General features: G+C 37.9%; 1 protein-coding gene across 2 annotated transcripts in view; it reads left to right on the top strand.

Annotated features, from left to right (window-relative positions):
- The window catches only part of LOC127424523 (lysine-specific demethylase 5C-like), a 39,131-nt gene continuing 25,224 nt past the window's right edge, over positions 1-13,907 (top strand). Inside the window, exons 1-7 of one of the 2 annotated variants that reach the window (XM_051669833.1) lie at positions 1-494; positions 7,336-7,486; positions 7,580-7,657; positions 7,767-7,889; positions 8,355-8,525; positions 8,665-8,799; positions 12,254-12,310. In XM_051669833.1, the coding sequence (XP_051525793.1) occupies positions 7,340-7,486; positions 7,580-7,657; positions 7,767-7,889; positions 8,355-8,525; positions 8,665-8,799; positions 12,254-12,310 (711 nt within the window). In that variant the 5' untranslated portion in view covers positions 1-494; positions 7,336-7,339. The remainder of the gene's footprint in view (positions 495-7,335; positions 7,487-7,579; positions 7,658-7,766; positions 7,890-8,354; positions 8,526-8,664; positions 8,800-12,253; positions 12,311-13,907) is intronic. The other variant, XM_051669835.1, reaches the window with a different exon arrangement.

The following is a 13,907-nucleotide window of genomic DNA, read 5'->3' as shown; positions in this document are numbered from 1 at the left end:
AGACCGTTCTCGCGTCTAGTCAAGTGCATGTTTCCCAACTGAGATCGATGGATCTTGAGAGAGCTGTGCTTAGGTCGTGATGAACCCAAGATGGCGTGGAGTTCAGACAGGATGAACGGAGGATAGTTAACGAGGAAAAAAAACACACTGGAACAACGCAGAACGAAACGGTTATTATAACGAAAACGTCAACTTACACAGGACGTGTAGGAGTCGGTAGAAAAGAAGATATCCGCGGTCGTCATCGCTCAAACCGACCGAGAGAGTGTGTGTGTGTGTATGTGAGTGTGTGTTGTGTAAGTGTATGTGTGCTGGGATGGGCTGATTGAGGAGGCCGCAGAGCCACTGCCACCTAGAGACTGACCCTCTAGCGAACAATAGACCCTGTGATCATCATACAAGACACCGACAAATCATAAAACACACCGGCTCATTAATAATCACTGCGAGGCGACACCGACCGTGCTTGAAGAACTCAGACCAAGTACAGAAATGTAAGACAGTCGGACTCGGATTCAACCAGCTACGTTTGCTGATGCATATATGTGTGTTATATCCAATGTAGTTGATCATGTGATCGATTTAAATGGCACATTATCAATCAGACACCTGCAATATGAGAAAACTACTGTATCCTCACCTGGTGTGCGTGTGTGTGTTTAGTTTCATAACTCAGCCGTTCACTTCAATTGAATCTTGTGTGGCGTTGTTACCTATTCTCTGGACTGTTTTGGTGTTTACATTATAGGTTAATTTGATCATAGTTGTGTTTTTGCCGTTAAATCAGACGTGTGTTGGATTCGGTGTGGGTTTGCTGACTCAAGGATTGTGAGGCTTCATTGTTTTGGTTGTTAGCTGGACAGCTAACGCCGTGCTTTTATAAAACTAGCGTGTGTGTTCATCGCAACTGCACATGATGTTCGCGAATCAGTCTTAAAAGAGTCATTTAATAACTCTTTAATGGTCTGTTTGCTTTTACTTGTCCATTTGAACGCTTTCCTCGGTTCTCACGCGCACTGGGGCCGGATAGCAGGCTAAGCAAGCTAAAGCTACAGGAAATTTAGCAGTACGGTCGTGTCTCTATACAGGGCCTTAGCAAGGTAATCTATGCCCCCTTCCTATTAAAACATACAGTTTAGAATTTGTTGTGGGGCCCCTGGACCATTGGGCACCCAGAATCGTTACCACCTTTCACCCCACTAGCTACGGCCCCTGTCTGTGTATCTTGTGAGGTGTCTACCTGTCTAGACAGTGTTTTGAGGTATCGTAAGGGCGTTTGAATACGCATATGATTGATTTGGTCTAATCCTGCTCTCTTAATGGTTCAGTTCATTAGCTGAATTGCTGTTCAGTTAGACAGTTCACTTGGTGTGACACATTTATTGAGCTACTGGATTTCGTAAACTGATTGTTTAATATAAAACACATCACATCTTCTGTTCGTCTGTAGGTGAGAATGGTGACAGTCAATAAACCCCGTTGTTGTGATAATTTGTAAATAATCTAAAAGATGATTTTGTGCGAAACGTGTCTAAATCTTGATTATTGATGAGCAGTTGCGCATGTTAGTGATTGATCATCGTTGATCAGTCAAAATGAGAAGCAAATGTCATTATTAGCTTGGGGAATGACGGCTGAGCGAATTCGTCACGTGATGGGTTTTTGTTGTTTTCATGTTAGCATGCAAGGTAACCTTTACAGTAGGATCTATAGAAGTGCATGAAATGTTAAACTATACGTTTTCCTGTTATAAGTTCATGCTGTATAGTCGTGCGCTTCTTTTGAGGATATGATGAATGAGTGTTGTGCATAGGTTATTATTACATTTCTCAGACAAGGCCTAAATGAAGTGTTTTGCTCCCTCCCCCATTTTGTTTGTGGTGTGAGATTGAGAGGAAGACGAAGTCAAAAGCAGGGTATTTCTGAAGTTGTAAAGGGTATGTTTTATTAGGATGTTAGATGGAACAAGGTACTTTTGTAGATGAGATTCCAGAAAATGAGTTTCTCTGTTATTCAAGAGCTAACATCAAAGTGCTTGTCAAAGGAGACTTCCTCTTTTGTCTACTGAACTACTTGCTTAATAGTTTAGTGGATGTTGTCTAGATTTAGCGGATGTTTAGTCGTGTTGTCCAGGCCTGTTCGACCAGGTTTATGGCCTATAATGTTATTCATTTTATCAGACTTGCTTTTGTGCAATAGTTATATTTGGATCTAGCAGTGGTGACCCTTATGGTGATGTGTCAAAAGATTTGTCATGGATGATGTTTGTTTATGTGAATTTTTAAAGGAATAGTTCACCCAAAAATTAAAATTGTCTCATCGTTTACTCACCCTCATGCCATCCCAGATGTAAATGTCTTCTTTTCTTCTGCTGAACACAAATGAAGATTTTCAGAAGAATATTTCAGCTCTGTAGGTCCATACAATGCAAGTGAATGGTGGCCAGAAATTTGACGGTCCAAAAAGCAGATAAAGGCAGCATAAAAGTAATCCATAAGATTCCAGTGGTTTAATCAGAATCAGAATTAGCTTTATTTCCAAGTATGCTTACACACATACAAGGAATTTGTCTTGATGACAGAAGCTTCCAGTGCCAAGAGAATGCAACCATATATACATACATCCTAGGGGTGTAACGGATCTTGGTAAAAAACTGAACAGTACAGTTTGCCAACCATGGTTCAGTAAACATTTGCTTTGCGGTTCATCTATAGTTTAATAATGCATCTGGATCATACAGTTTGGCAAAGAAATAAAGCGCCAAAACATGCACAGTTGTAACCTCCGCTAATTCACCTGCATGGCTCTGTAGATGGACACACTCTGCCTGTGTTTCACGTGGGTCAACTTTCAACAGAGAGAAGCTGTCCTATTAACTGTTAGTATTAGAGCCTGACCGATATGGGATTTTTGAGACGATACCGATTTTAGAGAGGGAAAATTCACCGATTACCGATATGGTGGCCGATATAATTAATTTTTGAGATGGAATGAAAACAGACAATTTTATGTGGATTTTTCACTGGTTTTGCACCGATATGACTATGCAAAGGTACTCAGAAGGCTGTTTTCTTAAATATTTTTTATCAAAGAATATTTGACATTATTATTATTATTATACATTGTCAACAAATTCTAGAAATGAACACTGAGAAAATAAAGAATAAATAAAACTACAATAAATAGCTAAATAAACATCAGTACTGTTTAATATCAGTCAGTTGCTGACCATTAAAATAAAGAATAAATAAAAATACAATAAATAGCTAAATAAACATCAGTACTGTATGTTTAGTATCAGTCAAGTGCTGACCATTAAAATAAAGAAAAAAATTAAAATAAAACAAATAGTTAAACATCAGTACTGTTTAGTATCAGTCAAATGCTGACATTAAAATAAAGAGTAAATAAAAATAAAATAAATAGCTAAATAAACATCAGTACTGTTTAGTGTCATTCAAATGCTGACCATTAAAATAAAGAATAAATACAAATAAAATAAATAGCTAAATAAACATCAGTACTGTTTAGTTTGTCAATTGCTGACCATTAAAATAAAGAATAAATAAAAATAAAATAAATAGCTAAATAAACATCAGTACTGTTTAGTGTCATTCAAATGCTGACCATTAAAATAAAGAATAAATACAAATAAAATAAATAGCTAAATAAACATCAGTACTGTTTAGTTTCAGTCAAATGCTGACCATTAAAATAAAGAATAAATAAAAATACAATAAATAGCTAAATAAATATTAGTACTGTATGTTTAGTATCAGTCAAATGCTGACTATATTAATACTGCCGAGACAAGAGATAAACAGCGGCAGCGGTGTTACACCGTTTTCTGCTATACAAGTTCAGGGGAAACTTTCAACGGTGGAAAACCAGACTTTTAAATATTAAATTTTTATAAATGCAACAACTGGTATTGTTCGGTTGAAGGGGGTACCAAACTGAATCCTGAACAAAACAGTTTGGTGAATACATGTTTACACATTAGCTTCCACTCAGCTGACAACAACAGAAAGTAGCTATGTGATTAGCTAGTTAGCTATAAGCTCGTCCGTCTTTTACTCTCCATGACAATGTTGTTTGTTTTACTTTCCAGCATTGTGTCTCACCAACTAGGTGATAACATAGTGTGAAATCAACACTCAGCAGGCACAATCCACCACCGCACTGTTGTCTGCTGAGCTGCAAAAAGATGTTCTGATGTTTACCTTTCAATCTGCTACATTACTGACTGCACTGACAAACTAGAACTGGCTAACACAGCAAACATGTGATAAACATGAGTGACATGGTTGTCAGGGACAGTGTTAACGTTATATTAGTTATATTGAAAAGGGAAAATTATGGGGTCATTGTTTATTAACTTTCCAGTATGTATTTCACAAACTAGTGAGCAACTTACCGAGACACCGCTCAAATCCGCTCTGTCTGCAGAGCCACCGTCAGTTCAGCTCTGTAAACAATGGAGTCGGAGCACGCTCTGCTGGACAAACTATGCTATGACACCAATTCTAAAGCATTGTTTTCTGCATTATATGTTCTGAAATTTTTTTTTTCATATCAGTAAAATATACGCCGATACAATTTATCGGTGAAAGGCTAATATCGGCTGACCGATATATCAGTCGGGCACTAGTTAGTATGTTAAATCATTTGATGACGTCACAGTTCTGCAAGCGTTAGTTGGCAAAATGGGAAGCAGAGAAAACGAGCTGCAAGAAAGAAGCCCCTGCGTCATTTAAGTCTCCTGTCTGGGAACTTTTTCTATGCAGTCAATTACAACAGTGATGGTCAAAAAATGTTTACAAAACAGGCACTGTTTGCAGACATTGCTTGACGCGAGTGCCGTATACTGGTAATACATCGATATTTGATTAGCTATTTACGCTGACATCACCCGAGGATATATAGCGTGTGGTGCGCACAGCCACAGGTGAGCCCGAAACTGCACACAGACACACTCCCTTCTGTCTTTAAACAGGCACTCGGTGCTAGTTCGGACAGACGTGAAACAAGAAATAAAGCGCTTGGGGTGTTCATAGCCAAAGTTATGTTGCTCTACTCCGTTGATGAAGATGTGGGTTTTCCGCGTATGATTAAAATACTCGAGACGTGTCTCGTTTTCATTTTAGCAAGTTTATTTCTTCTGTAGTGATGTACAGATTCTGAACGTTGAATATACGTTGAGTTGAGTTTGAAATGCACTTTCTGTTGATGCATGTAGCGTAATAATGCAGGTTTTTAAAATGTTGAGTTGGTAATTAGAGAGAGTTTTTTTTTTTAAATTAAGGACCCTAACGAAAATTAATAATGGTTTTACTATAGTAATATTGTAGTAACCATGACTGTAATAACAAGGACTGTTATCACCATGGAATCCTGGTTTTGATTGAATGAACCTATGGTTTTATGAAGTAATACTGTAGTAGCCATATAGTAACCATGGTTTTACTATAGTAATATTGTAGTAGCCATGACTGAAGTAACAATGACTGTTGTCACCATTGTTTTCTTGGCAGAAATAATAGTTTTGATGCAATTAACCATTGTTTTACAACAATAATACTGTAGTTTCCATATAGTAACCTTGATTTTATGATATTGTAACGATGACAGTAACCATGTTAATTTTGTGATTGCTATGATTTTACTAAATACAATGTTTATACTATGGTTACTGCAGTAAAACCATGGTGATTTGTAGTGAGGGCAAATCTCTTGAAGTGTCCGTTACCAGATAGAATATTTTTACTTTGGGTTTGGCATTAATATTTTTTTTCCCTCTGAACATAAATACTGAACCGTACCGAAACCGTGACACCAAAGCCATGATACAAACCGAACCGTGAGAAATTTGAATCATTACGCCTCTATTACATACAAACATTTAAACTTGTATACATATAGTGACATAAAAGTAAGATATAACAGATACAAAAGAGGAGTGCAATCGAGCTTGAAATCATGATCGTACAATAGAGTAATAAAGTTGTTTGGATATTTTATATACAGTTATGTGCAGGTGATGTAATGTATTGAAGAAGAGTTAGGATATGTTAAAGAATATAAATGAAATATGGATATAAGTAACAGAAATAAGTTTCAGTTTTTACTCTTCATGAGGTGGATGGCCTGAGGGAAAAAATAATCTATGTCTTCTGAAGTAGAAGTCGACTGATAGTAGATTTTGCCGATACCGATAACTAAGGTGGTGAAAAAGGCAGATAACAGATTAACTGGCCGATAGTTTTTTTTAAAACCGAATTAAAGAATGTAAAAAATCGTAGTCTTTATTATGACGGCCACAATCATTGATGGTAAACGAGTCAAAAATTAAATAAAATCCCAAAAGCAGTTTGTGCAACAAAAATCCCAATTATAACCAGAAAAATTATGATTATGTGCGTAATGCAGGACTTTTAACTATTAACAAGCCCAAAATACACCAAGGACCCTTTTTTGAAATGACAACGACTTGGCTTCGTTGCGATGCTCTAAGTAAATATTAAACAAATTAAGCTTTTTATAGCCTATATATTCATCAGATGAAGAGTTTGTATGTGTATATTTCATCTAATGAGGTTCATGGATAAGGAATGAAAACAATAGTTGAAAATATTGGAAAAGAAAAATATCGGCATAGATTTTTGCTGATAACCGATAGTGCCAAAAGCAACTATTGGCACCGATTAATCGGTAAAACTGATATATCGGTCTATATCTATTATGAAGCAATCCAATCGGTTTTGGGTGAGAACAGGCCAAAACATAACTTCTTTCTTCACTGTTAAACTTTGCATCAGCAGTCTTCTTGGCGATCATGATTTCAAGCTTGATTACACTTCCTATAGTGCCATCTAGTGCTCTGTGCATGCATCAAGTGCTAGGAAGTGTAATCGAGCTTGAAATCATGATCGTGCCTAGAGACTGCAATGGAAAGATGTACAGTGAAAAAGGAGTTACGTTTTGGTCTGTCCTCACCCAAAACCGATTGGATTGCTTAAGACATGAAATTGACCACTGGAGTAGTATGATAAAAAATTAACAATTGCTATAGATAACTAAAGTTTCTCACAGTAAACAAAAACAATAGGCCTCATTCATGAAACATGAGCAGAATGAAAGTCTGTGTAAATCGTTCGTACAATCGTTCTTGCATAAAGTGCTGCATTCAAAAGGCCCAATGGCTTTTATATTGATTTTGAAGTTGTATTGTATTATTTATATTCAAGTTAACATATATATATTTTGTTTAAATATGGTATGATATATATATATATATATATATATATATATATATATGTATTTTTTTGCATCCAGAGCTATGGATGGAGCAGAGGAGTTTGTTCCACCACCGGAATGTCCAGTATTTGAACCATCACGGGAGGAGTTTGAGGATCCACTTGGATATATCGCCAAAATCCGTCCTATAGCAGAAAAGTCTGGAATATGCAAGATTCGCCCACCAAACGTAATCATCTCATTCTTCTCTCAAAGACTTTTTTTGTACACCAGTAAGGTTATTCCACAATCATTGTTCTTGGTCTTTTTCTTTGTTATACAGGACTGGCAGCCACCGTTTGCTGTAGAAGTAGACAATTTCCGTTTCACACCACGTATTCAGAGACTCAATGAGCTGGAGGTCAGAGCTGCATCCTTTTTAACTCCTCGCCCACTCGTCTTATTACATGAATCACGACCCACCTGTTCTTATGTTGACCAGTCAATGTAATACATCTGTTTGTTCCTAGGCGGAGACACGGGTGAAGCTGAATTATCTGGACAGAATCGCCAAGTTCTGGGAGATCCAGGGATCCTCTCTGAAGATTCCCAACCTTGAGCGACGTATTCTGGATCTGTTCAGCTTAGCTAAGGTAAATACTGTAGCTTTTTATAGAGCTGATTGAATTGATTAATGAAACTGGAATGATAATAGGAAAACATAAGGGGCGGAGATGAGGTGTAGAGATGAGGCCCAGCTGTATTGAGCCATTTCCTGGACATCATATAAACCTTTTGCATGCACTGGAGATGTGTTCATGGATTCAGTGTAGGAAAGATGTGATGCTATAATAGCAGTGGCAAGGTAGAACAAGCATCAAATGCACCTTATGCAGCCAGCAATATTTCATTTTCCACACACCCCCCTCTAGGCCACATGTCCTGTGTTTTGACTTCTTTAAACTCTATGTAAGCACACATATTTAGTATAGCATTTATGTAGATCTCTAAATTGCAGTAAACTGATTTATTTTTTTAAACTAGATAGAAATGTACATACTGTATTGTATTGGCTAGTGAGAAATTCAAAATCACACGCTCAATGTCCTTCCTGCTAGATCGTGACAGAGGAGGGTGGTTTTGAAGCGGTTGGTAAGGAGAGACGCTGGGCACGTGTGGCACAGAAACTTGGTTATCCTCCGGGTAAAAACATCGGCTCTCTCCTGAGGTCACACTATGAGAGGATCGTGTATCCTTTTGAGATGTTCCAGTCTGGAGCCAGTTTACCGGTACAGTCTGTGTTCGACGTCTTCTGTTTTTTCTGATGTTCTTAAGTTGTTCTTGAAAGTTCATTTTGTGGAAACACAGACATTGTTGTGAATTTAAGATAGATGTCCTTGTGTGATCGTGTGTGTTCTGCTTATCCAGCCATGTAAGCCCAAGCCATATGACAGTGAGGAAATAGATAAGGAATACAAACCCCACTCCATCCCTCTCCGCCAATCAGTTCAGCCATCCAAGATGAGCAGTTACGGCCGACGAGCCAATCGTCTCCAGCCAGAGGTGAGTGAAACCTCCTCTGAACCGAAAGTATTTTTTTTACTCCTAAATCACTTTCATCATTGATATTTCAATAATATGAACTGTATAAAATTATAAATCTTCATTAGCTCAATTAAATAATCTGTTGTAACAGAATGCAGAAAATTCTTTATGGCTTTAAAAACGAAATAGAATTCTTTGTGTAACATTTCCAAATAGTATATATCCGTTAAATGCTGAAATCAGTGTATATAATGTTACAATTGACTGTATGCCCTATATACAGGTAGTTTCTTAGGTGAAATTCAACTAACCTGATCCTTGGCTTCAATATTGTCAGTAACAGTGTATAGTGTATATACAGATGACTTTCTTTAAACCTTTGGTTTACAGAGATGTATAATTCTCCAGGGTTTTATGGATCCATCCAAATAAGTGCTTTTGGAAAATCAGCTCTGACCATGCTCCTTCCCAGCATGCTTTGCTCCCTGTCCTGTAAAAAGCATTGTTGCGTACATCTTGTTCTCATCCCTCTGTCTTCTTGTTGCTCTCTCTTTCTCCCTTTCTTTCTCGCATATACATTGTCATTACACTGTCTTTTTAAGACCATTGCCCATAACCATCATTTTTCATAGCGTATTAATGTACTCATTCCAGTTAATTTAGTCAGCACAGCATTTTCCCAGTGTTTATTTTGCGGGTGTTTGGCTGTTTAATTTGCTTGCCCATTAGCTTGGCCAATGGATTCATACAAACTAATGTATCCATAGCAAAAGAAACTCGGACATCTTTATTTTAGCTTTTCATTAATCATAGTTGGGGGGAAAAAAGCCCTCTGAATGACTAAGTTATTGAAACATTGTTTTCAGGTTTTGGATTTATAGAGCAAATAAATTTGCCTATTAATAAATTGCATGTTTTAACACAAATAAAATCTTGAAAAGTAACATTAGAGACTGATTTTCACATCTAGACATGTTACTTAGTTTTTAAATTTGCTGTCTTTACACTGCAAAGGTGGCCCAACAGATCCATAGGGCCTTTCCCACTGGTGGTACTAAAGCCCATTTTAGGTACTCTTCCCCAGGACTTTGCTTTCGCACCTAGGAACTATAGTCCTCGAAGCCGTTTTAGGGGACATTTTTAGCTCCTACTCCAGGGTAGATATTAGGCCCTTTCTCACCTTCAATCCTGGTACTTTTCCCATTGTAACTTTCTAGATGAGAACTCGTACAAGGAACGGAACGCCCGAGGAGACTTTTCCCATTGCATTTGCATTCACAAAAGTAACCACCGTAGTGACGTCATCTATTATCTACCATTTAACTTGTGATGTTATTTGTACACGTGATTACAAAATCAACAACACCGACGGAGTCACGATATGAGTTTTCATCGCATCTGTACTGTGTGACTGTAAAGCAAATAAAGTGATTTCTGGATTATTACATTGACTTTTTCTTGGGATGACGGATCTAAATAATCAGATGTTTATCAAGAGTGGGTAATTGAACTTTATTATACACTAAACCATCATTAAATCTAGTTTACATGAGGGAAGTATTGCGTGCCTGTTACTGCGTGGTTAACTTGCATCAAGATGTCTTTAAGTCAATGAGTGAGTATTTCAGTACAGTAATTTATTTAGTCGTAAAAGCCTTTTGGAAAATTTTGTGTTGAAAAATAGGTTTAAAATTGCATTTTCAACTTGTTGTCTGCTGAGTTCAGCGTGTTCTGCGCAGTTAAACAGTGCTTTCACCACCTCATCTCATCTCTCACTCCGGCTGCAGCAGGGGAGCGCCACACGTGCGGCTCACGCGTGCTGTTTAAACTGTAACCTGAAGACAATAGGCTGTGTCCAAAAACTGGAAAATGCTGCCTTCGGAGGCTGTATAAGGATGGATGAAGGTAGCATAAAATAAGGTGCCTTTTAAACTGTTCAGAGAGTTCCATTCATCCAAAAACACTGTTGTTTAAACCATTCACTGATTAGGCAGTTGCCTTCGTTTTCTGTTGAAGCCAAAGTTCGTATAAAACGGCTCTAAACAAACAAAAGTGTAGCTCCGATCCCAGCTTCCCCCGTCAGTGTTGTTGATTTTGTTGTTGTTGTTGAAACGCACATGCAAAAAATGTCAGAATAAAAGTGGTCGATACTGGATGACGTCACTATGGTGGTTACTTTTGTGAATGCGAATGCAACGGGAAAAGTCTCTTCGGGTGTTCCTTTCCTCGTAAGAATTCTAATCTAGAAAGGTATGTATTTACACAAATCACAATCACAGAAAACAATGTGTCATTCCTGAATGTTAAATTTTTGACAGTATTGCCCAGTGGTCCTGTTAATCCTCAGTACAAACGCTCACAAAAAAAAAAAAAAAAAAAAAAAAAATTTACACTGAACAATTGCCCCTTTTCTACACTTAAGGCCTTGGTATACTCACAGAGAAGTTCTTCGCTCAGAGCCAAAAATAAATTTGAAACCGCTGAGCAGTGGTATACTGTTTGTTTACGTTCAGACACCAGCCACGCCGCTGGGGGAGACATTTAGTGGAGCATTTAAATATGCGGACATACAAGACTACATGTAAAACCTTAACTAATGTGACATTACAATGTGTTATCAATGATTTCATGCCTCATTCTATGAGTAGAATTCACACGAGCAGTGTTTTACTTACTCATTGATGATTTAAAGTAATATATTCAGTGAATAATGTGTAATTTGAAATGTTAAAATTCTGCATTCATGGCGCTAAAGCGCTAATGCTATACGCAGCCATAATATGCAACGATTACATTGGTATGACACTGGTACTACTACAAAGATAGGTGTATTAAAGTATGTTTATAGGTAGTATACAGACAAAATAATGATGGTAAGAGAGGCATATCTGATGTGTGGACAGATGTGTGAATTGGCTGCAGATGGCACATGAGTAAAGCAAACAACAGAGTGAATAGACACTTAAGAGTATTTAAGTAGATCTGATTCCTTTGTTGACTAATGAAACAAAAAAAATCAGATGACGGTCTTGGAAAATGTCTCTACGCGAATGTACGGTTGTAGGTAAGTTTGCACCAGCTTGCTAATAACTCTGCACGCCGGTGTGCTCATGTTGACTCTTCTTAACTGACTGAATGGGAATTAGCGGTTGGCCTCAAAGTAGGTGGAGCTCCAGGTCACACCCACCGATGACATGGACCAATGGCAATAACAAGGTGGTTAGCAGCAGTTACAAATTTTCCCTGAAAGTTCGCACTGGTGAGCTATTACGAACCACAGAAACAAACTCAAAACCACCTTAGTTTTGGGCAGATTTCTTTCGAAATGACGTCACACCCGTTCGTTTTTCGGTTTCGTATGGAGTATACCGGGGCCTTTATTCCCTTTTTGACTGTCACGCGTTGTTTTGTTCCCTCTGTCTCTCTCTCTCTCTGGAATCCATTTTGTTATGGTTGTTGTCTCCCCATGCAGGGTCCAGAGGATCCAACTCACCACCCTCTTACAACTGGCTCTCAACACATCTCCTCGGTACTGCCTCGTGCTCTCTCTCTCTCTCCCTTTCCTTCCTCCCCTTCACTTTCCTTACTTTCTCTCTCTGTTGCAAACTTTCCCTATAATGCTCTCTAAAATCCTTGTACGCCCTCTTGCTGTTCTCATGCCTAGTTATGTGTCTAATGTCTCTTGTCTTTATGCATTCATTCCATCTTCCTCAGTGTGTGTTAGTCATCTTACACATTTCACTTTGCTTGTCTTGCCACACGTTTAGCAATGTTGGCTTGCTTATGTTTCCTCCTTGGTGGTGGAAGTGGTTGCCCCTCTTTGGGTTGCATAATACTTCTAATACATGATGTGCTGTATAATAGGAAAAGTTTGCCCAAAAATGGAAATTTTGTCAACATTTACTCACCCTCACGTCATTCTTCATGACTTTCTTTCTTCTGTGGAACACAAAAGAGCTGTTTATTGCAGAATGTCCTAGCTGCTCATTGTATTGTGACCACAGCTATCAACTTTTGCTATTCACTTAAGTCTGTTCCTTGCACAAATCTATCATATGTAATATAGTGCACAAGTTCTGTGGACTACTTTTATTGTACTTTTTTCATGCATTTTTGGATTTTGACAGCCCCTGGTTTCCATCCACTTTCATTTTATGTATAGAGCAGCTTGGACATTCAGCTTAACTTCCTTGGTAATCCATGGAAGACAAAGCCATACTGGTTTGGAACAACATGAGATTGAATAAACAGAATTTCTCATTTATGGGTAAACTATCCCTTTAAGATATCTTTTATCCCTGCTGTTCTCTTAGTGGCTTGTTCATGCTGTGTTCTTGTCGCACACATTTAGTGATAACGTTGCGAAAATGTTTGCAATAAAAATGTTTATTAGAATGACAGGCTTCAAGAATGGAACATGGAGAAACATTCTGCTTCTATTGTTGATGTGTTTGACATCTAGTCGTAATGCTTACAGTATATACCTGTTTCCTGGCTTCTGCATACATGAGCAGTAGACCATTTCATGCAGTGCTTTGTATTTAGCTGTGTTTGGATGAATTATTGCTTGTTTCTCTTGATAACAATGTCACAAAACTAACATGCATGCGTGTTCTTGCTTAAATCTCCAATAGTGCCTCAAACATTTTTGCTTTGCAGCGATAAACTAGTGTGGTTTCCATACTGTTTGCATTAGGGATGCACAGATATGGATTTTCTGGGTTGATTACGATAACCAGTAATTAACAGCTTCTGGTGGATTATACAACAACCGATAAGTGTACTTTTTGCATTGAAACCCTTTCAACTGGTGCGCTTAGCAAATTAAGACTAGACACATACTTTATGCAAGTACACTAACGCAGACCCATGTGCTTGGCCAACATGTAGTCCGGTTAAACATAAATAACATGCGTTTTTGCATTACTGTGGCGTTGTCAAACCTCAGTACTCGTGGTGGAGATAGTTACCTTCAACAGTTTGTACCATAGAACCCAGGTGTGTTGCTATAAATTTATTGACTTTAACTTACTTGCTCAACAAGATTCTCTTCTGTTGCTTTGCCTTTATAGTAATTGACTTGAAATAGAGAACTCACCGTAGAAGCTAACAGATCATACTGATGT

This window comes from Myxocyprinus asiaticus, chromosome 33 (assembly GCF_019703515.2).
Source record: "Myxocyprinus asiaticus isolate MX2 ecotype Aquarium Trade chromosome 33, UBuf_Myxa_2, whole genome shotgun sequence".
In the NCBI taxonomy this organism is placed as follows: domain Eukaryota; kingdom Metazoa; phylum Chordata; class Actinopteri; order Cypriniformes; family Catostomidae; genus Myxocyprinus; species Myxocyprinus asiaticus.
Note: the sequence above shows the minus strand (reverse complement) of the source record. Positions and strands in the feature narration are given on the sequence as shown.